Genomic DNA, 26,978 nt, shown 5'->3' with positions numbered 1-26,978 from the left:
GACAAACTAAGGACTGAACTGTTACAAAAAGTGTCTCAACAGGTTTTCAGTTGGCACATGATAAAGTATTTATGATCTGGTAGCAAGTTCATTTTCAAAGGAAATTCATATCCACAAAAATCCACAGAAAACCAGCACAGTATCTAAATAGTTGATTCATCCCCTGTGTATAAATAAAATGTTGAATAGACACTCTCTTCATCTAAAGTACAGGACTGAACAACAGGGACCTGTGTTGATTTCTAGCTCTGATAGAGACTTCTTGCATGGCTCTGGGAAATCACTTAGCATCTCTTTTTCTGCAAGCCAGACCCTGTAATGCTTATCTGCCTTGCTAAGGTAAAATGGAGACTGAGAAAAGGAGTGGCTGCAAAGCAAGTTAAGGATCTCCTATCAAGAGTCCGTGCAAATGGTTTAGTTTTGATGAAAGTAATCTGGAACCATTGCACATATGTCTAATAACTGCTTCTTGGTAAGGGTCAGCTTATGAAGTTTTTATAAAGTCATATTTCTCTAGACAGTGCTGTGACATGTTACTACCTTGATTAGTTCATATCTGCATTTTTTCTCTCTTAGATAAGTAGTAGCATGTGAAAATGTTCAGTTTTTCAAATAAAGGTCCATTCACGGAAGCATCGAAATGTTAAAAAATTTCTCTTGACTTCCCTGATTCCACAAATTTGCTTTGGAAGTCTTTTGAGGATTGACTTTACTAACTCTAAGCAATTGCTGAGAAACTTTTAATTTGGTGATTTTACTCTTCACTTGGATAGTTCTTCACCTAAGCCTGGGGAGTCTGTTTAAGGAAGTGACAAGTTTTGAGTGACATCTATTCATTGGTACCGAGAGTGACATTTACATTGGAGGCTACAAGAACTATTACTTACAAAGAAAGAGAATATAAAATTCACATGAAAAAGGCAAACCAATGAGGAATTCAGCTCAGTGGGAATGGTAACATCTACAAAGGTCAATGGGATGAGATTTAAGTACAGAGGAAGGAGAAAAAGTTCTTTTAATGATCTTTGATCCCCTGTTCTTCCTCTCTGTGGACATTAGTAGAGGAACTGGGTCCATAACCAGCTTTATTATATACTTGCAAGGGATCAGAAGTTGAATTTAGACCCTTTGTGGAGCATATGTGAATTGTAATGAATTCTTTCACTTTGTGTGTGTATGTCTTTTTTAATTAAAAATAGCCTCCACATTGCTGATAGTAATGAATGCTCTTAAGTCATAGGACTTGGTAACTCTCCCCAGGAAAGCTTGTGAGGCATTGAACAGCAAGTGAAACATGCAAACACATCCAATTTTAACTCTCATTTTTTCTGTACTAGAACTGGGAGTAATTTCTTTTCTTTTTCTGTTTAGCACTTTCAGACCATGTTAAAGACTAAGTTGAATGTCCTAACTCTTCGTAAAGAGCCGCTCCCGACAGTGATCTTCCATGAACCAGAGGCCATTGAGCTGTGCACCACAACTCCCCTCATGAAGACCCGGACTCACACTGGATGCAAGGTACTCAGAAGTGTAAACTGGAGGAGTGACACCACTGTGGAGGTGTCCCATGTGATTGTGAGAACTCTAAAGAGACCAAAGTTACCAACAGCATTCTGGAAATTCCATTAACTGCTACTATTACTATAAAGTTTCTGAATCAAAAAAGTCATTGAGCGTTTCTGACCAAAAATTTTGGTTTTCAGGAGGAAAAGGTTTGGGTTACATGTCATGATGCAAATTGTGGAGGATTTCTAATAGGCTGTGATCAACTGGTTGTAAACACTGCTGGTTGTAAACACTGACAATATTTCCATAAGGACTAGTGAGGTTTCTTTGTTGGTTTGGGGTTTTTAAGATTAAAAAAAGAAAAAAGCGAACCAGGAGTCTTACTTCTTCATTTGGTTAAGCAACAAGATCAATCTGCCCTGTTACATCAAAGAAGAGCTTCTGCAAAGGCTGTTCCTCTTTTAAAAAGTTTTATGGCTTAAGAACCTCGAGTGTGTTCTTCTGTGGTAAGAAACCATATAAAAATAGGAAACAAATCTGCTCTGTTTGCATCTTTTCTTGGAGTCATTTTCCTTGATGACAGAGCTCGCCTGGCCTTGCAGAGCCATGGGCAGCCTTGCAGACTGAGCTGGGTACCAGTCTGGCCTGTGCTGCCATTTGGGACTTGGCAACCAATTCCCCTTCACCCATCCTGGCTGCCAGTTGTAGGGAGTGTCCACCTGCCCTAGAAGGTCTTGGTGAAAAAGGAGAGAACTGGCCTTCAGACTCCCCTGCTCTGTAAAGTATTAACTCCAGGAGAGCTGTTGCTGGATGCTGTGTGTGCTGCATAAGATCCAAAGTGCAATTAAATGTTCCCTGCCATAGTGTGTACACAAACACGTGCACACAGACACTCTTCCTTGCAGGGGGATCAGATGTGAGTGAAGTGGGGTTGGGAGAAATTGCTTCCCCCTGCTTCTCTTGGCATACTGTACTTGGGCACCCCCAGGCCTGGCACTTGCTCAGCAAAGTTTCTTGGGAAGTGTCACTTCCAAAGTGTTTGATTCTCCCTGTCACAATAGCCAGGAACAGGACTCTGCTGCTGGGTGTTGAAGCAGAGCTGCCCTGTGCTGATGCAGAGGAATGCAGGGGAAGCAACCCTAATGTGCTTTGTGTGGTAGCTCACAGGATCTGCTCTTCCATGGTGCTGCTTTTGTCCTTTATGTTGACATCTAATGAATTTTTATAGAATATTAGTACGATCAAAATGGTTCACAAAGTATCTGGCTTTCACCCCCAGTGAGAGAGGTCAGGCATAATAATGCTTTCTGAAATCAGTTTATCTTTGTGAATGTGTATAGAATTTAAATGAAGCTTTTTATTCAACTTGCAGTCCTTCAATTGGAAAGGAATTGCAGAGAAATGTTGAACTCCTCAGTGAAGAGAATCTCATTCTATATTTAGACCTCTTTTATTTATTCATTTATTTTTCCTGTAGTATAGCATGGTAGTGCTGACTAGGGAGCATCTACCACAACTCTTGTTTTCCTTCTTGCATTGTTTCTCCTTCTCCCCTTCCCCTGTAGCTACTTTGCCTCCTGTCAGTGCTGGAGTTTCACGATGGTGGTTTTGGGGTAGTGGCCAGTGGCCAGGCTCTCCTCAGGTGATTCAGCTGTTGTGATTTTCAGTACTTCCCATGTGTATGTTCTTCCTGTGGCTAAGAAATTCTCTCCTGTTAATAATTGAAAGGCTTCAATTTTACCCAGTCTCTGTAGTCACAACCTCTTTCTTTTCCCCCTCTTTTTTCCTGACTAATGTGTTCTTCCTGACAGCTGTTAATAGGTAATGAACTTCCCTGTCCTCTTTCCCCTCCAATTACTCGTTTTTTGCTGACTGATACAACAGTAGCATTGCCATAAAAAAGCTAGAATTTTATAATTTGATTTTTTGCTTTGGCTGGTCTGATCAATTCCTGTTATTCTGGGTGTAAGGCAGGAGATGCTGTGGTGTTGCTGGTACCACCAGGCCTGTCTGGTTCTGAGACTTGGGCTTTTCAGGCAAGAGCACAGCATCCAGTTTCTACTTGCTTTCGTGAGTCACACTTTTTTGGTCCTTAATAATTTTATTCCTCTTGACTGAAATCCCTCCAATTTTTCTATGTAATCCCATTACTGAGATAGCATCATTTGTCTGACAGAGCTCCAGACATCTAATTGTATTGCACAGTTTTAACATAAGCCTCAGCTGGCACCATCTTGTTATGGGAACTTGACACATGCAATTTCTTTGCTGTTTAGAGGTCTGGGCATTGGTTTTCTGATGTGATTGCTCTTTTACTTGTCCTTTCATCACAAGGCAGGCTTTTCCTTTTGCTTTCATTTGCAGTTAGCTGCTGAATCAAGAAAAAACCTTTTTTGCTGAGGTGTAATCTCATTTAGTAATTCAGTGGGGTGATTTTAAGAATAGCAGGGAAATGTCTAGTGTAAAGTAATCTAGGGGAACCCCCATCAAATCTGGAAAGTTAAAGAGTTGAACAAATTCAGAGAGCTTTTCTTTCTTGTCCAGTTCCACATCTGATGCAGCTTTGTCGCCGTTGTGGTTTCTGAAATATATTTCTTCACCTATGACAGAAGGCTTAAGTCTCATTCCTTCTGTAACTGCATGTCTACACCTTCCTGCTTGGATCTGATGTGCTTGTTGTCCTTCCCACCCTTCTAGACTCATGGGCATGGTTTCCCTAAGCAGGAGCAATGGATAGTGTTAGCACTGATTTGCAGAACAGAGCTTTAGGTGCACACATTTGGGAGTTTGTGGTGCTGGTTCCTCAGTCAGGTGGGTTGACCTGGAGGCTGTATTTCCCAAAGGGCACCTTCTTTCCTTCTTTCCCTCCTTGCCCACCAGCCCTGTTTGCAAGTGGGGAGCGACAGCCCTGGGGTCAGAGTGGTGCAGCCCCACGCAGCAGGCAGCCTAAACCAGAACAGGATTTCTGGGTACAGTAAAGTACACAGCCTCTGCTTTCTCCTGGGGATCATTTGCTTTATTTGAGCTGCAGTGTACAGTCACTGCAGGCAGGTCTCTGGCCCGAGGAGCTGCAGCTTCTCATCCTCCTTCAGCTGAGGATGCCAGGGCAGGGCACTGGGGTGCAGCTCCCAGAGAGCTGCCAATTCTCTGGGACACACAGCTGGGGACCTGTGTGCATCCTGCCTCTTCCCTGCAATGGGAGGGGCATTTATGAATGCTGGATCACCAAGGGCTAAGGTCAGTAGCTGCTCCAAAGAATGAGAACACCTAACTGACTTATTGTATACCTGGAAATGGCAAATCTCAGCTTAAGGTAAACCACCCTTTCCTGGAGAATGACAAAAAAGAGTGAGAATAACTATTTTGTTGTTAACTGAACCACAGTTTCAATCTCAGGTTCTGATTTGATTTTATTTTAGTAGAGCATTCATTTGGGTAGGAGTGTAATTTAGATGTGCGTATAGAAAAATGCACCCATTCCTCTTCAGATCCTAAGGCTTTCAATGAGACTGTGGCAGTCCTGCTTGTAGGTATTTCCTGTCAAATGGGCACTCCTGTGTTTCAGCTGGAAACCTGCTTGTTGCTTATCCCAGCACTAAGTACCACCAGATGGAAATGCAAAATCTGGAGTATCTCCAGAAAATAAGTTACTTTCTACTCAGAAATGCCTGCCTTCTCCATGCCTTTTAAATGATTTTGTTTAAGTTCTGCATGGTTTGTTCTTCCTTAATGTCCTAATCGGCTTATATTGATTCTAATGTTTCTTGATTTCTGTCCCTCTGAGCCATGGTGGTGGCACGAAGAGAGCTGCCTAAATTACTTTCTCTCTCCTGCTGTAGCTTTTCCAGGCACTGGTGCAGTAATGCAAAAGGACAGAGGTTAAAAATGCTGTCTGCAGTTTTTAAAGTGGTGTAGTAGGTTTCATTTTTTTTTTCCTTTTTATTGGAAGACTCTTCAAAGTGAAGTCAGTGCTGAATAATCAGCACTGGGTCAGGCAATCTTATTCCTCCAGTTCCCACCAGTGGACGAGCTTTTCTCAGCAGCCTCAGAGGCCGAAAGGAGCACAAACGGTGCAAATAGTTGTATTTTTAAGAGTATGCTTTAATGAAATAGGAAAATATATTTTAGTGATATGGTACTTACAGGAATGATACTTGTTGCTTGCCTGTCTTATTGGATTGATTTTGTGAGCTTATTAATTCAGGCTTTGTGGAAGGTAGGATGTGGCAACCTCTGTGATGGTGTATCTTAATTTAAGATGGATGAAAGTCTTGTTTAACAATTTGTATAAATGGCATTTGTGAGGTAATAGTGTTTAAAAACAAGTCTTGTACATACTGATAGAGATTTAAAAGAAGACAAGAAGTAACATAAATAAATAGAGGTTGGTTTCTCAGAATAGCTTAATAGCTTCACTCCCAAAGCAAAAAGGAAGTGTTTCTTGTCCTAAGCTGGCTGCAGGCTGGTGATGACAGTGGGGCCAAGGCCACAGCTGGGCTTCTGTGGCACCAGTGTAGTGTCAGCAGTTACACAGCAAACTTGACTGGTGTAACTCTGATGCTGCTACAAGTTTGTCAGCCTATGAACTGGGTTTGGGGTGTTTTCTGGGACTTCTGGGCCCTGCCTGAGATGCCCCGACCTGTGCCTGCCCTCCAGCAGCAGCTCTGGCCCCTTCAGCAAAGCCACAGCCTGTTGCCCTTGTTCCTGCCTTTCTCCTGGCTTTGCTAGCTGCTGCCAACAGCTTTCATTTTCCCTTTGTCTCTGTCTTTCTCCCATTTTTCTTCTTTTTCTCTCAAAAGTAGCTTTCACCATTAGAGACAGTTCCATCACCTGTGGGCCCTACTAATGAATCTCCACACACACGAAATTGTCCCATGTGCTTTGAGCAGCAGGATGTACAGCAGTGCAGCAGAGACTGGAAGTTTGGCCTGCAAGGGCTAAACAGATAAATGGGGACACAATTCAGCATCATAAAGTCACCCTAGGACATAGGGGAAAGCTCATAATAAGCTTATAGGATGAATAGAGAGTAAGATTGATCGTGATTTAATTGTGATCTGTAGAATTACAATGTTTCTCATTGGGATACATATTAAAAACCCCTGAAACATTGTCTTAAAATTGCCCTCCTTGGTTTGATTCTAATTCCCTGTGTAAGGCAGTCATTTAGGAATAATGTCTTCTCAGATATTACTGCCTATTTTTGGTTTTCTGCCTTGTTAATTTTGATTGCAAGAGCCTTGCAGCAGGACTGTCTCTTACCACATACTTGCAAAATACCCCATTTCTACTCTACCCTACATGCCTCTGTAGCAAATTTAGTAATGCTGTATTGTTGCTTTTATTGGTCTTTGCATTTTTAAACTCACAATGTTGTTGCTTTTTTTCCTGTAGACCAGACTTTCCCAAGCTGTTTTCTCCAGCATTTCTGGCCTATGCAAGCCCTTCCACTGGTGTCCCATCCTAATCAGCTCAGCCTGTGGTGGCCAAATCTGTTACTATTTGAGCATTCAGGGGTACAGCGTCTGCTGGGCCTGGAGCCCCTACAGCATCCAGAAAATGTTTAAATGAGCCATCCTCCCAGTTTCAAACAGCCCATACAGCATGGTTTTGGTGGTGGCAATTTCAGCCTCATTCCTCTTCCCCTTCATTGGTCCCCCCCCAATGCCTGAGTTTTAGCTTTGGGTCACTGAAGCATGGGCAAATGGCTTCCCTCTGATGCCCTGTAATTGTGTTACTGTTATGGGTTGGTTTTGTGTCTTAATCCTGAATCAGACAAAACTCAGCAAGAACACTGTCCCTCATGTCAGTACTCAGAGACCAAGGTACCCTTTACTGGTTTAATGTGCTGTTGACTCAAATTGCCTGAAAATGCATCCATAGCCTCTCTGGGAGGGTAAAATCCAGATGACATAAATGGGTAGTTAAAAATCTTGTGTTTTACTTAAATTTCCACAAATAATTAAAAAAGCCTACTCCTGTTGAACATTTATTGCTCTTTTGGCTACTGAAACCATAGCAAATTGGAAGCTGCATATATTCTTAAAACCACCTCACTTTATACTTATAAAACTTAATGAAAGTGTTCTCTTTGCATCTATAGAATGGTCAAGGATGATTGGTTTGAGTGCAGCTGTAACTATAAGTCCCACTAGCTGCCTGGTCTTCATTACCAATTTAAGATTATATTAATATTGTAATATGTATATTATATATTACATATATATATACACATACATATATGTATATATATACATATATATATGTAATATTATATTATCTATAATATATGTAATATTAAGATGACCATTAACTTTACTAAAGAAACAAATTAAACAAGTGAGAAAAGCTAATTGTACCATCACTCCCCAGCATGCTGTTTTCCCCCTCATCTTTCATCTGAGTCAGAAGCACAGAAGGTTATTTTCTTCTTGCAATTAAAGGCCTTTTATTAAAGGCCTTCTACTGTTATCCTTAAGCATTACTTCTTTTGCATTGTGAACTGAGAGATTGTTTTTGTACTTCTTTCTCCCCTCATAAAATGACCCAAAAGAACACACATGACTTCTTGCATAGGGCAAAACTTAGTAGCTTCGCTGTATTTAGATGTAGATATAGTGCTGGTTGGTGAGAGATTCAGAGTCTGTGAGGATGTGTTTTCCAAAGGTGAAGTGCATCAAATAAACTAATAACCCAACAAGTATGTTATATAAAGATGAAGTATATATATATATTTTGTTTAGTGTTATAGAAATAAAAGAAAAAAAAAGAAAAAAAATGAATCCTGAAGCTGTGGAAGAGTAAATTGCTTGCAGAAACCTTGAAATATTACTTTATTGGCTGCATCTTGTTCTAACATTGAAAATGGAGAGTTGCATGTGCTTATTTCTGTTTCAAAACATGCCTCTATGGCAAGGCCCTACCTTGTACCTGCCTTGTACCTTGAAGCTGCTGAGTTCTGCTGTGGGCTCTGCTGTGAGCAAGGTGGGATGAGCTGTGCAGGATGGCAGCAGCCCTCAGGCAGCACTCACTGCAGGGTGTTTGACACTGGCTGCTCTCAGCTTAGGAAAGAGTCTCTCTTGCATATGGTTTTTTTAATTACATGCATGGAAAACCCATTTGTGTCAGTGAGAATTTATACTTTAAATGAGTGCAGAGGATCTAATAGAAACATGAAGGGTAGATGCAAGTGCAGAAGGTTGTTAAAGCATCGTAATGCTTCATTTCCTGATGTCCAGGAGTCTTAGGTGGAGAATATAAATTGGGTAAAGCAGTTGAATTAATCTTTAACTGAGCCTGCTTTAAATAGAATCTTCTGCAGTGTTCAGTTTTCTGTGTTGGATGTATTTTGGCATAACTTTATTTGCTTTCTGCTAAAGTGGCATTGTAAGAATAATGTATACTGAGAGTAGTGGAAGTTATGTCAGATATGTTGGTGGTATTTGGTTTTTTCTTAGCATTTGCACTGGTGACATTTTTCAAGCCATGTTTCAAGTAAAGGGCATCTTGTTATTGAGGAAGTTCTTACATCCCATCTAAAAATGGTCATATATTGCAGTCAGTTTCATATTTCTGCTTTAACTACCTTCATAGCAAAAAGTATGTGTCTGTTTTCTGCATATGGTGGAGCAACCCTGCTCTGAATATATGTATATTAATTAAAGGAAATCAGTTTTGCCTATTTCTGTTTCCTTTTGGATTTTCACTGAGAAAGCATGTCTCAAATAATTTGAAAGAGCTCCATGAAAAGAATAAGACCATCACCTTGGGAGGAGAGCTCTGGTGTCAGGCAGGATTTCTGGGAGCTGGCTGCATGTTTGTGGCCAGCAAAGGGCTGGAAATACCCTGATTGCAGAGCCTTCTTCCTGTGGTTCCCCTTGGGTTTGCTTCCAGAGGGAGGGAGCTCAAGGCTGGGTGTTGTCAGGAAGATCAGGCATGAATTGAGTTTCATAGAGATGTGTGAAAATATGCTGGAAATAGCTCTGTGTGTGTTGCACAGTCCCAGGAGGACTGGAGGATTGGAGTCCCTACTTGTTGGGCTGCATTGAAGGCTTCCAATTGCTGTGGACCCTGCAGACAGACCAGGCACCTGGGAAGAGAGTCCCCCTGCCCCAGTGCAGCCAGTTTGTGTTGAGGACGTCTCCTCAGTTCCTCAGAACAAGGCTCAGGGTCCCAGGCTTTGTCTGAACAGAGCTGTTCCCAGCACTGCTTTGTCTTGCACAATGAGTAAATAAGAGCAGAAAGGTTGCATTGGGTAAGACAGACTTAGGTCAGATATATGCGTGTCTGAGCCTATTTTCTTTGGCAGAAGACTGTAGAAAATAACCCCTAAACAATAAAATCCCCTTGAAAAAGCCAAGGGTATACAAAGTCACAGCATCCATTAGCATGTTGTGCTTTGCTCCTCCCCTTGGTGCATGTATTTCATCATTTGCACAACAATTGTGTACATTGCATTTCTTCTTACTGCTGTAGTTCTGCCCTTGTAGTGGATGCATTGGGTCCCAGTGAAGAAAGTGGGTGAGAATGCATGATATGGAGCCTGGGAAACTGTTTTAAACTTAAACAGAAATCCCTTTGGTTGGAATCTAGCACTTCCTCTGGCTTCAGAGCTTTGACATTATTAGTTGCCTTTGATTCAACAAAAGCTTGAATGGGAAGTCATCGACCCTTGATTTTGTTAGCAAATGGTATTTATCAGCAGAAGTCATCTAAATCAAGCCTTTTAGTGTAAAACAAGGCACTAAACAGTTTATATTTCATTCAGTTATGGAAGAGATGGTGATTGGCATGCAAAGAGCACTGTGTAAAATGCCAGCATAAAGGAATTAAAAATGCTCTCTGTGACTTGGTTAGGAACAAGCCCTGTCCATTCCTGGATTCCCACCCTTGCTTGTTAAAGCAAAGGGAAGCTTGGGGGGTACTGAGGAGGCCAGACACTGTGTGCAGGTGAATGCCCAGTCACTCTTCACTGAGGGAGATCTGTACATCTGCAGTATTTCTGAACCAGAAAGATCCTCCAGCCCCTTCTGAACCAGTTTTGTTGTCCCCTGCTGTTCAGCTGCTGTTCTCTGCCAGCAGCCCTGTTAGCAGAGGTCAGATCAGCTCACCAGAGCTCGGGGGAAAGCTGTGTGGGCACACTGTACTGTGGATAAAATACACAAGATGAAAACTGAAAAAGACAATGAGAATTAAAATGCATACTTCTATTAAGTAGTAATGCATTGAATGAAGGTACTTAAAAGCAATATATATCAATGGAATTCTTTTGATGCACAAAGCTCCACAGAATACTTCTGTATCTTGAAACACAAATGTGAGTTGTTTCGTCAGTTATAGAAATACCACTTTTCAGGGTACTTGGAGCTGTTGTTTAATTATAGCTGTCTTTGTAGGAGATAACCAAAATAGTTTTCTCTGAAAGAATATTTAAATTTCAAAACCAATTTAATCTCTCTACAGCAGGAAATATTTAAGTTTTGAAATTCTAAATTTACCGAATACCTTAGGAGATAATCTTCAATTATACATATATACAATGTCATACAGCTTATGCCAGTAATTTCCAGCTTTTGCAATCTGGCACAAACCCAGGACACCAGTGTGAAGCACAGTGGCAGTTGCAAGGTCCTAGATAGCTACAGATGTGTCAGGGTATTTGTTTTTTATGTTGCAGAAAATATTGCATTCATTGCAATTGTTCAGGCAAAGCCTTCTGGTCATAGGAGCTAATTGCTTCCATAATAATTAAAGTTCAAGTATTTAAGACCTAATAGCTTTAGACATATAAAAATTAAAATGAGATTGAAATTTATTATGTTGGCTAGGCTGAGCAGATGCTGCAGTCACTGTCAATTGTTTTGTTCTAGTGTGTCCTTGAGAAATGTTTCCATCTTCCTGTGGCTGTTGCAAGGTAAGGATGGAGCTGTGGTTGTGATGCTGGAGAGCACAGGAAGCTGCTGCTTCTCCATGGCCCTCGGGGCATTAAGGACCCTGCTGCGAGCTGGCTCTCAGGAGGAGGAGGAGGAGGCACCCTTCCTTCACAGCACAGGAAGTTATTCTTCAACAGAATCAAAAAAAATTCTGGTTCTGCGGTTGTTGCTCCCTGGTATTGTTGAAATGGGCCCCTCCCCACTCACCAGCATGAAATGTGCTGGGAGAGGTGTTGGCAGATCTTTTCAGATGTGCTTTTTCACAACAAAGGCATGTGTGCTTATTCTGTGAAGGTATTCTGTGTGGCTCTTCCCCTGAAGCCATGGATATTGTTTCTTTGATTTCCATTAGAATACTGCAAAATTTGCATTTGGCACTGGGTACCCACTGCTCAGGCTAGTTTGAGCCAACACGAGCCTTCTTGGAAATTTGTAATCTCTGGTTACAGCTGTACCATGCCCAGACTCAGCAGTGCTTATTTTGGGGCCAATCCTGAGTGCTGAAAGCTTACCACTGGAGCAAGCGACACTGGCAAGCAAGGAGCTGAAATTGGATTGCAGATCCATTCTCTGGCAGATGAGGTGCCAGTGGCTGTGTCTGTAGTGCACGGGCTGCTGGATTGCAGATTAATGTTGCAATCCAAAATGCTTTATGTCATAAGAGAAAGGAGGGTCCTTTGTGACACCTCTGTTTGTTAGTTCCAGAAGTAATCCTGTTCTCCTTGTACTATTGCAATATATTCTGCAATGCAGTGTGATATATAAATATGTTAGCTCAGAAGAGAGAAATTTTTCCATTCCAGGATTTGGATGTCAGTGTGTGAGACTAATAACTTCTTTTATTTATTTCATTATAATATTATTTTCTTTGCATAGCTAATTAAAAGTTCATAACAATAACCATCACAATGCTTCTGGGCAAGTTGAACACCTGATGCATGCTGTCTATTGCTGATCAATTACCTTTATTGTAAGCTGTTGTGAATATTTGACTTGAGGCTGGTGGTAATTCAGTAAGCTTTCTTCTCTGGGACTCTTAAGTTGTATAGGCATAACAGGTGCAACAGAATTTTGGTGGTTTTTTTTTGTCTAAGAAAGGATACAGATCAAATTTAAAATTTACAGTCTGGTTTGGAAAATGAGTAAGTACTTCTTAGTTAAGAACTTGCCTTGTATTGCTAACCCAGGAATCTCTGATACTCACCTATAGTCCTTTCACAGCAAGATCCTATTAAATGATACATATTGGCACAGAAGCAAAATACTGAATTTCACAGCAATGTAAATTTGGAATTAAGTTTATCTTGTTTTATCAGTGAATGAAAAATGTTGGATTAGTAGTACCCTGTTAACTTTGATGAAACAGAATACCCACTGAGGCTGTGGTCCATCCCTTTTGGAAGATGATGGTTTTTTGCCTGGTAGATATTAGGGTTGCTTTTTGAGTGCTAGAGCATAGCACACTGAGGAAAAAGAGTTACTGAATTAATCATCTAGGGCATGATGATATTTTGATTAAAGTGCTCTCAAGGTTTAAATGGCATGGCAGTGACCTGCACTTTATAATCCCAAACTTCAGTTGTAGATAACCTTATATTTAATAGATGTCCATACACAAACATTTAAAGTAGAAGGAAGCTAACTTAAATGAGCAAATTTTGGAAGACTAACAAGTTGAAAGAGTCTTTGTAAGTGTATTTTCTAAAGTTCACTCAATATTCATTGAACTGCTTGCTGAGAAAGATTTATCAATGGGCAGTTATTCGATGGAATTTTTTTCATCCTTGGGGACTTGTTTTATTTCAGTGTTTGTTGTGGATCCCTCCATCCCCCAATTTATTTTTCAAAAGGGTGGAAAGCAAACTTCAAGTCAGAAAGAGATTTAAATTAATATTTCCAAGATTAGAGAAAGATTTTCCTAAAGTCTGGTGCAATTGAGTAGTAAACTAGAAGAGATGATAAGGAAAAATAGAAAACAAAATAAGATAATATACATGTGTTATGATTATTTTAAGACTATTGTTTAAGTGGATTCTGAGTGTTCTCTGGGACAGGATGAGCAGAAAACCAAACTGGTTTTAGTTTTTTATAAAAGCTGCTTTTTTGACTGAATTATCTGTAGGCTGGGAGTAATTCCCCTGTGCTGATGTCTGACTCATTCTTACAAATAGTGCAATAATACACTTCAGCTTTGTCAGCTGTTTGTAACCACAGTGGCCAGAATCCCCATGGGAATTATCATTAATGGGATGCAGTTTTTGGGTTGGCTTTGCTATGGTATAACTTGGCATACTTCCTTTTACTGAAACTGCCATGATAAGTTATAGCATTGAAGAATCTGGTGTTCTAGTTTGACATGTGGCTTGGAGTTCCTATTGATTGAAAGCAGTCTGTTAATAAAATCAAAGTAATTGAATACAGCCTATGGGAACCAGTGCTGTTTGCCATTTGTTATTAGGCAGAAATGTTAAAAATATTAAGTAATTCTTGAAATGATTTTTATGAAGCAGCGCAATAGTAATTTAAAGAAAGGTGTGTTTTCGCCCCAGAGCTTTGCCTTGAGTTACATTTGCAGGCCTTCAAACAAGGCCAAATAAATTGTGTCACTCTGCATTCCCAAATGGGGGAGATGATATATGTCTAAGAAATATATTGTATATGTAATTTAGGTTTGGAACTGTTTACAGCACTTCTTTATAGTGAGGATAAACTGAATGACTTTAATTACCAGTGACTTACTGATGGACTGCTGTAAGGTTTTTGTTCTGCATGACTTTCCTTATCTGTATAGGGTTTTAATTCGCTGTTATCAGTTTTATGCAGACAGCATGTGTCTTCAGGTCCCCAAAGCAGGGACTGGCTTGGCTGTTGCTGTGGCAGTGCCCTGAAGGGGTTTCACAGGAGTGCTGCCTGGAGCAGGAGGCACATCTCTGGAGGCAGTCCCTTGCTGTGGTGCCTGTCCATGTCTGTGCATCCCAGCCCTGCCAGCAGTGCTCTGCATTATTTTGCAGGGTGGTGCCTCTCATGGAGCTTCTTTGAATGGCTGCAGGCCCCAGGGCCTCGCTGGCCTGCCCAGCCCTGACTCCCTGGGCACAGCTGCTGCTGCCTTTTGCTGCTGTGGTGCTCCACTGAGTGCTCCTGGGCACGTTTACCTGAGGTGCAAATGTGGCCTTTTAAAAAATTGTTTTGTTTGTGGGCCGCTAAATAAAAGGAAGACACATGGGTTTTCTGTGTCCTGGTACTGCTCAGCAGCTGCAGTTGTGTCAATTTTTCAGGTTCTGTATGTGGTACTGTCATAAGCAAGTGAGCCTGGGTTAAATAGGTAAATAAATAAATAAATCGGAATTGATCGGGCTACAGATTTGGGATATGGTGTACCTGACTGCACAGGTGAAGCTGACTGCACCTGTTGGTCACAGGGCTGCCCCAGGCTGCCCCATGGCTGTCACCTCCCAGAGCCATTCCCTGGGCTCTGGTGCAGGGCTGTAGTGAGGGTATCTGCTGTTTCTTGGGGGCTGCTGGCCATTTTCAGCAGAGTAGGGATGGTTTTTGTGTGTCCTCTACCTTCAGGTGAATCCATCCTTCAGGGCCAGGTGGCCCCTGCTGCCATCTGGGTACAGAGAAGAGTGAGGACATGTCAGGTTTTGTCCTGGGCCTCGAGGGCCCTTCCTGGCCACTGCTCTCTGACTCAGGGCTCTGACCCTGGCAGTGCCCCCAGCCAGGGGCCAGGGCCACTATGGAGCAAGTCCCAAGGTTCCTGTGTGTGCTCCCAGGTGTCTCACCTCCCTGAAATGGGCAACCCACCTGTACCTGTGGGCTATGGGGTGAACACTTGCAAATTTTCTGAGCCTTTGTCATGTTGGTAACGTAAACCAACAGGAATAAGCCTTTCCTACATCCAAAGAGAAACAGAAGAAAGCAAAACTCTCTGGTGTGGCTTTGGGTGGAGGGTTGGCCATCCCAGTCAGGCCATTCCTTAGATCCCCCTTCCTGTCCTTTTTAAGGACACTTGCATTTGACAATAGGCCTGAAATCAGACACCCGTGGCTTGTGGCCCTTTGAAATATTCTCAACAAGAATTTATGCAGTGGGAATTAAATTTCTATCATTTTTGGACAAAAGGATTGCAATTTGAGTCCTTCACTGTGGCACTAGAGGACTCTCAGGGAGTCTAGTATGCAACCAGAGATGCTCAGGTGATTTATCCCCTGGACTTGGTAGCGTGAGCCTTGTGAACTATCATGAGGCACTCTTGCTGTCTCTTTGGATTTGTTAGTGTGCCCTCATTTTGCAGTGAGTCCTCATGTGCTGCCTGTGGCTCAGCTGCCTGATGGGGCATGGTGAGGAGCAGGGAGGGAGGAGCAGGCTTGGGATGGTCAAGAGCCCTGCTTGATATGGCGCTGCCAGGCAATTGGCCAAACGAGGGGCATCTTTCAATTAAATATGATATTATTGCAAAGTATTTCATAGAATTATTTTTGTTCAGGTAGCTCTTCAGTAAGGTAGTGAATTTTATTTTGAAGTGAGACAGAGACAATGATTACAGAGATCTTTGCATAATTTTCCCCCCTCTTTGAATTAGATTGCATGTTTGTTCTCTGCTGGCCATTACTTTCATGTCAGTATAAGTACAAGAGGTTATAAAAGTTCATGATGTTTCTCACATTGTAGCAGCTTTCTGCATACCAACCCCTTTGCCCTTTCGACTACATGAAAAACTATAAATGTGTCAAGCAGGAAGATTTAAATTAGTGCTTTTAAGGTCCCAGACACTCATTGCAGAGCTTCGGTTTCTTAAGGGCTGTCTGAGCTTTGCTTTACGTGCAGCCACACGGTCATGCCGACTAAACTCCTGCTAATTGTTTTGGAGACATTTTTGTATGGTGTGTCTTGAGAAAAGAGTCTGAGCATCTGTGAAACAGATGAAATGAAAATTCCTCTGGCGTCTATCAGCAAACATAAGCAGGTGGAGCATTTCCAAGTTTCTGCAGCTGAGGGAGGGGCTCCAGAAAAAGTGGTTGTTTGCAGCACAGAGGGGAAATGAAATTAAAAATAATTACTTATGTATCTTCATTTGTCAGATAAGGCCAGTTCAGGAACAGCAGATTTCTGCTTCACTTCAGGGGCCATTGTAAATTGACTGTCAGGTTTTTCAAGGAAATGAACAGGGCACTGCAGACTCTAAGATGCAAATTGCTGAATCTAGAATTGAGACTGCAAATAGGGCTCATATCTCAGTTTGAAAGGTGTAAAGTGTTTACACTTATTGCCTGTGCAAGGTTAATCAAGGTAATTTTTGAAATACATTGCTGTATCAAGCTCCTAATGGAGAATTCCTGAAAATCAAATGGTTTGTATGTTTTAAGGCAAACCCCAGGAATTTAGAAATAAAAAAAAAAATATGCTGCTGGTGCCCACTAAAGGAAATGTGTGTGGTAAGAAGCTGTTTTTGCTGCCCAGAATGAAAGGCCAGCTGGCATCAATTAGCACTTTATGCACATGCACTTTTATAGAAATAATTTTTACTGAGCAGATTTCAAAGCCTTTCAGTGCCACTTAGTTAATCCTCCTAACAATCCTGGCCAGAGCTGCCCCATTATACACATGGGCAGACTGGAAATTGGGGAGGTTTAAGTGTCTAATCCATAGCTGCAGAGTGAATCAGTTCTGTCCCATCTTATCTGTCTTTGCAAAGCAGCACTACCTTTTCTCGGAAAGGAAACAAAAAAACAACATACAAGTTACAGCAATGGTAATGTGGTGTCATTTAGAATATCTTGTATAAGGCACTGCCTTTAAGCAGTGTATAGGATAGAAATACAATTTTATGTATTACATGAAGGACAACTACAAAGGATTAAGTCATTTGTACAATAATTGACTTCTCTCCTTCAAGTTCATTGTTTATTGTTTGTTTTTGTAAAACTGCATAGACAAAGAATGACATTTCCCAGTACATGAGAGAAAGCCTTGCTGTCTTTTCAAGAAAGAGAGCCTAGTTTTTTTTAAAAAATAAATACTTTCTTCTTCTAAGAGCATGACTCTGCAAAAATGCAGGCATGCTGAATTTGACCCAGGGTGTGAAATGAGCAAATGTCCTTCACTACTTTCCCTGAAGATTGCATCCACTTAAAACAAGCTGCTGCCTGTTTTCCACTGTAGTCTTTAAAGGCCAAGAAAGTGCAATTACAACATGCAAATATGTGGTTAAGCCAATAGTTCTTGGTGGCATGATTGGAGCCTTGGATGAGAGCTTGGTGCCTTTCTTTATGACTATTGTGTGTGGGTTGTTGGTCCCTGTACTATGTGGGGTGGGGAGGAAGTGTGAGACTCCAGGCTGTAGTTGAGAGGAAGGTGTCACAAATGTCATCCCTAAAGCACTGGGTCTTTTTCTATGAGTTTGCAGGGTGATGAGGAGTTTAATTTTTTAGGTTTTTTTCCCTACAACAGGAAGGTTGTTAAAAAGGAATCAGGGAATACATAGAAAAAAAAGCTGCCTAGCTCTCTAGTATCTCATGCTGCTGTGGAAATCAGACAGTAAATAGACAAATTATCCTGTAGTCATGCCTGACTGTAGCCTGAAGATATGAAGTGTTTCTTTATTTCCAGCTGACAGAAGGTATAAATGAGGATCATCACTGTGAATGAGCCAGAGATGCCCTGTGGTTTAGCCTGCATTTGGTTAAGCTGGTGTGTTGGTTCACATCTCAGGGCTATCTTTTCAATTAATTCTTCCAGAGCTGATGAGCTGAATAATGTGAAATGTATTAGGGGACATGTGCCAGGTAATGGTGAAAGTGCTGCCTGATTATACAGATATTAAAAGATATTTTTGATAGAGTGCTGGATATTCATAAGCAAATTCCCTATTCATTTTAGAGCAGTATAACTGCACAGCAACTGCACTAAACATGCAGGGTTGCTCTGATATCCCCCCACTGCAATATAAAGCACAGTTGTAAGTTCTCCAAGATGAGAGGAGTGTTGCATATAAAGCCAACTACATTTTGTGTAATATAGGAAACATATTGTTCATATTCTACCAAGTGAAATCTGTTTTGGATTTCTTTTGCTGAGGGTCCAGATCATATAAATGATTGTGGCCTTTGCTGTATAGCAAAAAGCAACCCATAGTCTTTTCATGTCTGGAACAGTTTGACATAATCAAAATGTATATAAGATATTTAAGATGCTTGTTCAGCATATAAAAAAGCTATGGCTCAGGCTGCTATTCCCAGCTGTAAAATTCAGAGATCTTGGTAGAAAATGAAACCTCCCAAACCAGCATGCATTCCTCACTCCTAACTTTATCCAGTGTTTCATTCTCTCCCTTCTAAACATAAAAGAAAGGTAAGATAGCATTGGCCACTGTTGTTCTGATCTTATAAAGTGTGAATAATGCCTATATCCTTGACTTTCCCCTGGGTCTGGTTACCTTGCACACAAATCAGTAATTTGGGCAGGAGATGGGTGTGAGGGTGGTTGAAGGTTTCAGTGTTAAAAGTGTGTCTCTACAAATCTTCTGTGCCAACCACCTTTTAATGTTTAAATTTCAGATTTTGGATTGAGGACACAGACCCTGGCCATCTCTGAATTATTTTGTAGCACTGTACAGAAAACCTAGGAGAGTGATTGTGCTTGGCTGTACTGGATTGATAGCAGAACATGCTGGCATTGATACATGAGTAAATCCTCATGGTTTCCCTGTGGTGAGAAATGAAGTTAATTCATTTTACCAAAGTTTTGATGAATTGGAATGGATTTACCTGGTAACATTTAGGGGTGACAAAAGTGGACATTGTGCATCCCTCCCACCCCTTTTTTATTTTTTTGGTAAGACAGACAACATTATACTTACCCTTGCCTACATTTAAGCACAAAGTTTAATCAGGCTTTATGGTTTTTCTGGGGGTCAGATATAAAAGTGAGAGGTTGTATGCACTCAAGAACAAGTCCAATTTACTAGGTAATATTTTTAGCATCCTTCAAGACAACTAAAATGGGATCCTGTCTCAAAGCAAATCAAGAGTGTTTTTGCAGGGATGTGAGCATGGAATGCAAGTAGCATTGGCTGGAAATGTTACTTGCAAGTTCTTTAACAAATTGTCTACAAGATTGGCTCAAACAAACAATTTTCCAAATTATTTTGTTTAAAAAAAATCCAAAATAAATTCCAAACCTTATAAGGATTTTTTTTAAAGCCCACAGAATTAATATTATCTTGGGGCCCTTTATTTCCTCTTTGCAGAGTACCATGAAGAAAATCCATTCTTGCCTTTATTTTGCTGTCAATTACTTTAGATTGAGCGGAGATTGATTGCTTCTCTGTGATATTCTGCACTAGCAGCAGTGGAGAATATGAAGCAATCAGTTTAGTCCTGATCTTGGTTGTCAGTGAATGCAGATTAAATTTAGTAATTTTATTTATATTTTGTCTTGTTCATACAGTCAGTTCCTCTGCTCTCTCGTTGTCTGAAAGCTGCTTTTTTATCCATAGTTTTAGATATGATTTTTAGTCCACTTTAAAGTTCATGGCAATTTCTTTGGTATTGGTAGCAGTTGGATTTGGCTGAAGGGTACTATTGCATATTATGACTCTTGTTTGATTTTTTCCTTTTTTGTCCTTTAAATAGCATACCTTTGACAAGCAGATTGCTGACCTTGGCTTTTTTTTAATACTAAAAGAAAAAACGTAAATAGGTCATCAAAGCTGTTCAAAGAAGAAGCTGCAAAGCAGAGAAAGGCAGTTAAAAAATTCACTATGATTGGATACTTCTTGTGGTACTTACTTTATTTTTTGATATTTGTGTGTGCAGAGAGGCTCAACAGGCACAGTAGTGGTTGTTTACTGGTGGAAATTCTCCCTTGCAATCACACTTGGGGTAACTGCCTATACAGGTAGAGCCAATTGATGTTTGTGTATTGCATGTCCTGAGTAGGCTGTGCAGCAGAAGTTATAAAAATGGCGTTTAGGTGTTCCTTTCCAATGGCTTTTCTCAATCAAAGGAAATGTTTTTGTTCTTTTGTTGTATATTTTTATACTTATTCACTTCTTGGCACTCAGTTTCCCATAAAATCAACAACTATGTTTAAAAATATTTTTCTTCAGAGGTTGTCATAAAATGCATATGGCTGTGATGTTATTAATTTAAAATTATATGTTCCAAAAGATCCCACAGAGGTGAACTCGTTTGAGAAATAATCTATCTTCATACAATGGAACATATGTTTACTTCAAGAATGTTGCTAACTCTGGGGATATTACCAATGATAAAGGCAGCAAAAGTGAATCATTGATGTTTGGAGGAGTGCTTTGGGTTTGGTGTAATGTGGTATGTGTTTGAGGTACATGGAGAAGTGCAAGCATTTTGGCTAGTCCAGGCTTGCCTCCCCATTACTTATATTTGTCTCATCTGCACTTTGCTTACGTGGGGTAAAACAAATGGACCTTGATCATCATCTTGTTCTCTATTTGACCTCCAGCAGCAGATGCCTTGAAGAAGGAGAAACTGAAAAGTAGATAAAAAGACATTTGCACCTGGCTGATTGCTCGGTGTCTAAGGGGTGTGGGATAAATCCTGATCTCAGCTGGTGATCATCTTATGAATCCTCTTATCTTTCAAGCATGAGATTTGATTACCTCAGGTCTTTCTGTTCATGCTCACATAGCTGTAAATATAACACCTGCTGTGTTACCTAACTCTGTAAAATTACCCATTTTATAACCCTTTGACCAAGGAAGTACACGTGGTTAAAACAGGGAGCCTCTTTGTCTCAGCCCATAACGTCAGGCCAGACAAAGTAAAAGTGATTTTTCCTGCTGTGACCTCTCCAAAAGCTCAGAGACTAAATCTGCTATGCACTCTTCCTGAGGCAGAGGTGTTCTGCTCTGCCTGTGCTGTTCCCAATATAGTATATGATGCATACATGGCAATAAAAATATATTCAAAGTTAAACAGACCAAAGTGACTGCAACTTCTGGTAATCTTGTAAATTGTTCAGTTGTGCAGTGTGGTGGGTGAGTCTGAATGAGAGGTGCACTCAAATCATCACTGAGATATTTGAAATACCTCTGAATCCTCTGTGATTAGCAGAACATGTAGAAAGATACTCTTGACCATAGGAAATACTTCCTTGTTCTTACTGAGGGCTTAGATTATGGGTTACAAAATGAACTTTAAATCCTGTGCATTTAAAACCTGATTCTCTGTCTCTCCTTAAGTGTAATACCTACAGAAAGTGTCATGTGAAATGCAAGGGCAATTACAAAGTCTGGCTTGCAGAAGGGAATGTTGTAAATTATTGATAAATGACTGTAAGCATATAGGCTATAGACATAGCAATCCTTACTGCCAGTCCTGAAATATAGCAGCACAGTTCAATTGTATTGTGCAGTAAATTTATGCAAATTAATTGTCTTTCATACTGATGAAAGCTGTTTGCACTCTGGGCAGGATGACACGACTCTGACGTCTCATCCTGTTTTTTCCTCCCCTTTTCCCTCCACCCTGATCTCTGGGCGCACACTCTCATTGTTTTTTTCCTTTTTCCCCTCCAGTCCCTCTCTGTATTCCAGACAAGGAACCTGTTTTTAATTTTCATGTGTCATGTCTGTCTCATAAAACACACACACTGGATCATATGACTGTTGTGCAATATTTGAGAGCTGTTGAAATGAATATCACATAGAAGGCCTTGTAAAGTCATCTTGAAATAAACTGTACCAAGTTTCAATTTTGAAAGGGGCAATAATTCCATGCAGATGAGAGAAGTAAAGAGACACCGAAAACTAATAACAAGTACATTTAAAAACAGTCCTTGTAGCTTTTATCCCTGTCACATGGGCAGGTGTGTTAGGGGGTGCTGTCTCAACCACTCAAAGGGAACATGGTGGGGTGGCTCTGCTCTGCCATGGGCTCTATTCAGCATCGTGGTGGCCCCTGTGCTGTGCATGGAAGACACTGGCCAACCCAGCACTGACCCAAAGTGTCATCTTTGGATTGCAGGCAGAGTCCAATTATGAAACAGCTACAGATAAGTTGTGTTGTTCTGCCCTGTCTTAAGGCTCTGTGTGACTAATGGTTTAATAAGATTTTATTTTGTACATGCATATGCAGGCATAGCTTTTTTGTCTTGAATTCAATAATGCAGTTTCAGGAGGTCTGTGGGAATCAGGCAAGGGAAGAAGATCCTTGGTGGATGTTGGCTGTAAACTTCAGTGTGTAAGGCTTGTGAATGAGGGACACCACTGTGTAATTCATTCACTTTTGCAGTCAGTGCTGCATGTTTTTTGAGTGGGTTACATCAGGAATAAACACAGGAGTTTTAAATAAGCAGTTCAGATGAGAGCATGGTTTTGCTCCTGGTCACTTGTACAGTAATACACTTCTGACATGAGACCCCAGAGGGCCATCTTACAGGTACACATCTCTGCTAAGTGGAAAGCTGTGGGGATTTTAATGATGGGTGTTGCTGCTAAGTTGCCAGGCTGATCTGGAAGGAACTTTTTTTCCTAGGAGTCCTACAACATCAGCTCCACAGCACCTATTGCAGCAGGACCCAAACTGTTTTCAGGTTCTTTTCTCTGCAAAGGGTGAATTGGAGCCAAACCCAGACCCTTCTTCTTCAATCTCTTCCCTGCCCCTTAGCTGAAGCAGCGCAGGAAGGAATCAAGCTGATGATGAAGGGTGAAAGAACAACAGAAGCTGTAAAACATGTAGGATTTATAGAAGCAAAACCCAATCTTTTCTACATAAGTGTGAACCTGTTGTGCAAGGGCTTTAGATACACTGCAGAACAGGAGTGTAGCTATTGAGTGCCCACATGGAGGGAAAGGGCTCTGCAGCTACGTGGCGACTGACAGGACATTGTCATTTTGAGATGACTGTTTACTTCAGGATAATTTCATATTCCTGTCCTACAGAATATAAATAGTGGCAGGAAGGAGTTCACAGAGAAGTCTGTTAACCTAGAGCACATATACACAGTCTCTTCTTGTTACTGCTATTATTGCACACATCTGTCTCATTTGAGAAAATGTCCTTTGCTTTTCTCTTGTGCTTTGTTTCTTGATTTGCTGTCATCTGGGTGTGTTGAATTATAGATGGCTTTCGTGAATGGAATAACAAGGGATGGACAGCAAGGGCACCCATGCTGTCACATTGCTTCATTTTCTTTCCTGAGTTGGCTTTCATAGTATTGACTTGGGTAAGGCCTGGAGGGGCTGGAGGTGAGCAGAATATGCTCTTTACATCTGACATGCCTCCTGAGTTTTGGTTGGCTCCTGTATTCTAACAATCTCTTGCTTGATTAAAATGGCTGCTAGGCCATTCCTTCCACCTCTCCTTTGAAGATTGTCTATTTTGCTTTCAGATTGAGAGCAGAGGTATGAAAAGTGCCCTTTACTGCTTCTGGACATGGATACCAGAAGCAAGAGGAACATCATGACCTTCTAAATTTGTTTTAAAGGTTACTCATTTGGTGCAGAATTGCAGCCCTGTGGTACCAGGGTTGAGAGCATCTTGCAGTGACACAGCTTGGAGAGCTGGGGCTGCCTGCCCAGTCCATAGCTGAGGGTGGCTGTTGGTGTGGGCTTCACAGAGAACTTTATGGTATTTCTTCCTGGCTTTCACCAGCCAGGAGGGCTGAGCTGTTTGTCTCCATGCCTGTCCCTGCTGAATACTGCATTTGCCAAGGTTGGCACCCAAACAGACTGCGGGGGCAGAAGCAGGAGGTTTTTAAGATCATATCTCATGGTCCTGAAAGCTTCTTTTAAAAACACTAAATTTTTGGTAGTTCTTGCTGGGCAGCCTTTTAGGGGAGAGAAGTGCTCAGTGAAAAGTACTGTCTGGGCAGGAAATGCTGATTAAAATACAGCTTGCTTTATGGAGCTACCTTAGTAAGGAGGAGGGAGTCTTAGTGTCGCTCAGTGGAAGCAATTGTTTGTCAAGAATAAGAGGTTCTGCTTCTTGACATGCAGCTTTTTTTTTTTTCTTTTTTTTTTTTTTTTTTAAAGAAAGACTTGTGTACTGTGCTCTGAAAAACCAAAAGAAGGGTCATGACTGTCTTCTCCCTCCTCTCCAGGTTCAGGAGAGGAGGAGGGAATGCAGCACACAGGTTTCCAACCGATCAGAGCACGGTATGGCAGCTGCAAACACTTGGCTGCCGGGTGGCGAGGTAATTTCAGCACTTCTGTGTGCTGATGTTTTGCAAACTGCCGTTGTTTCAGAGGCACTTTTTCCACATGTGCATACTTGGAAAAAGCAAAATATTTTTACTTAGGATTCTTGGACTCCCCTTCGAACCTCTCATGTTGTACTGACATTCTTGGACTTCTTCAGGTTTTTGTAGAGTTTCTTTGCACTGACTCAGAGGAAGATTTCATATATGTGGTAGCAAATTATAGTCTGATAGGATGGTAGAAACCTGGAGTTGTTCCAGCACAGTAACTGAATCAAAATCTGAAATGGAATTACACTGCTATTTCTAGATTCTTTTCATGATTCTGTTCTAATTTGCTTTATCTTGCTCTGTGTTATGTTTTAACAATGCCCAGAATAAAACAGATTTGTTTTTATTGTGAATATTTTAAGAAAAAATATTACTTTGGCTAACTATTTTTACATCTGGGTCTGTGTTACATATGTATTACTTTCTCCATGCTACACCTGTATATAGCCAAGGACAGGAGTATGGACATGGCACTGTGCCCATGGTGAGAGCTGCCCACAGACAGAGCATCTCTGCCTATTCTTGGGCATTTTCTTCCTTTTCCTCTTGCTCTGGATTTTTGCTTTGCCGGATAAGTGGCCATCATATACCCAGAAGAGGTAGTGTTTGCAGGCTTTGTGAATCTGAGGTGATGCAAACCTGCAGAATACCTTTTTTAAGAGTACCTTGTACTATTTCTATTTCAACATATTCTGGCTGCTGCAAGATGCAGGTTACAAATGTGAGCTGTCAGTTCTCAATGTTCTTTGGCATTCAGTTTTGAATCATGGTAACTAGCCAATTGCAACCACATTTAGAACTGTCCTTTTTGTATTTTTCCCCTTTTCTTTCCTTTCTTCTTGTTTTATTTCCCCAAGCTGTGATTTAAGCATTGCCATGGATTGCAATGGTGTAGTTGCTTCATCCCAAATCACTGGGATGATGCCATTGGGTTATCCAACAGAACAAACTCTGGTTGGCTTGACTGTAATTTTGCCTTATTTAAGGAGCAGTTCCTAAACGAAATACTGAGAGTAATAAGTTTGTAATTTTAACGTTCTCTTAGTCTCAGAAAGTATTAAACCCCCTCCACAGCTCTAAAACCACTGTAACTAGAATGGCAGAGATCTCTTCACTCTCAGTGCAGGCTGAGATGAGCCCTAATTCCTGGGGTCTCTGCAGTGCTGGGGAAGGCAGGTGGGTCCCTCCTTTGGGTCACTCTTTTGCTAAGGTGACAAATAACTGTGCTCAGCCCACTGGCTGCCAGCACTGCTGGAGGGGGCCTGTTGGTTTGAGGAGATGTCCTGCAGTAAACAGTAAGGGTGTGGTAAATTATATTTCTATTGTTGTATTTCAAGATGAAGAGGAATATGTTTCTAATATCAGGATAGGTGTTGTCACATATGCCACAGATGGTTTGCTGGCTCACTGGCTTAGAAAGGAGGTAGGCTATCTTTCTTTCAAAGGATTCAGAAAAAAGAAAAGTAGGAGTATTTAAGAAATGAGCTGAATTCTTGAAGAAGTCTTTAAGTAATTAAAAAAAATATATATTTACTTATTTTGTATTTCTAGAAAATTACTTTATCTTTTGATAACAATTCAGGGACCCCTTTCCAATTCTCATGATTGAGAAAATTTGTGGTAATCCCTGATTTTTAAGATTTTTTGAAAAGATGTGCATTTGTGTATATGTCTGTATATAATATAAACATTTTAAACCTGTTTCAATGGCATGAAATAATCTTTTGGTTAGTGATTCTTCCATGCAAAAGTCTCCTGCTGAAGACAATAGAAATTCTGTGCACAGACCCACTGGGGGCCTGGGCTGCAGTGGCCTCAAGGAAAAATCCTAAATTCTTTCAAGATTGCGTGTTTTGACTATAATGTTTCAGTGTTGTCTTTGTAATTTAGCCATTCTTACAGTAAGTTAACAATGGGTTTTCCGCTTGGATCTCTATAATGATTTCTGCAAAGCTCAGTGAATTTGCTTTCCTATGTGGTTGTGTCCCATGTGGGGTTTTTAATTTTGCCCCAAGCTCAGCCTAAATGACTTCATTTAAATTCATTTCACATCAAAGTCATAGCAAACACAAATGTTTTCCTTGGTTTTTAATGACATTACAAAACTGGCAAAACATTATTTGACCCTGGACCAAGGTTCCCCCACCTAAGAAGAGTTGCTATCAGTTACCTGGATTTGCAGAACCTGGTGGATAAAATAATATTGTTTATGGAGATGAAATGAGAAAAGATGGAGATTTCAGAGACTAAATTCATCTGGGGAAAGCTTTAAGGCCTTCTTGAGGCACCTCCTGGTTTTCTAATCCCTTC

The 26,978-nt window shown here is 40.9% G+C and overlaps 1 protein-coding gene across 1 annotated transcript in view; it reads left to right on the top strand.

Moving 5' to 3' along the window:
- PID1 (phosphotyrosine interaction domain containing 1) overlaps positions 1 to 26,978 on the top strand; it is an 84,890-nt gene that overhangs the window by 31,789 nt on the left and 26,123 nt on the right. The window contains exon 2 of the mRNA XM_058812306.1: positions 1,372 to 1,518. Within this exon, the coding sequence (XP_058668289.1) occupies positions 1,372 to 1,518 (147 nt within the window). The remainder of the gene's footprint in view (positions 1 to 1,371; positions 1,519 to 26,978) is intronic.

Source organism: Ammospiza caudacuta, chromosome 11, assembly GCF_027887145.1.
Source record: "Ammospiza caudacuta isolate bAmmCau1 chromosome 11, bAmmCau1.pri, whole genome shotgun sequence".
NCBI classification, from domain to species: domain Eukaryota; kingdom Metazoa; phylum Chordata; class Aves; order Passeriformes; family Passerellidae; genus Ammospiza; species Ammospiza caudacuta.
This window is presented reverse-complemented; position numbering and strand designations above follow the sequence as displayed.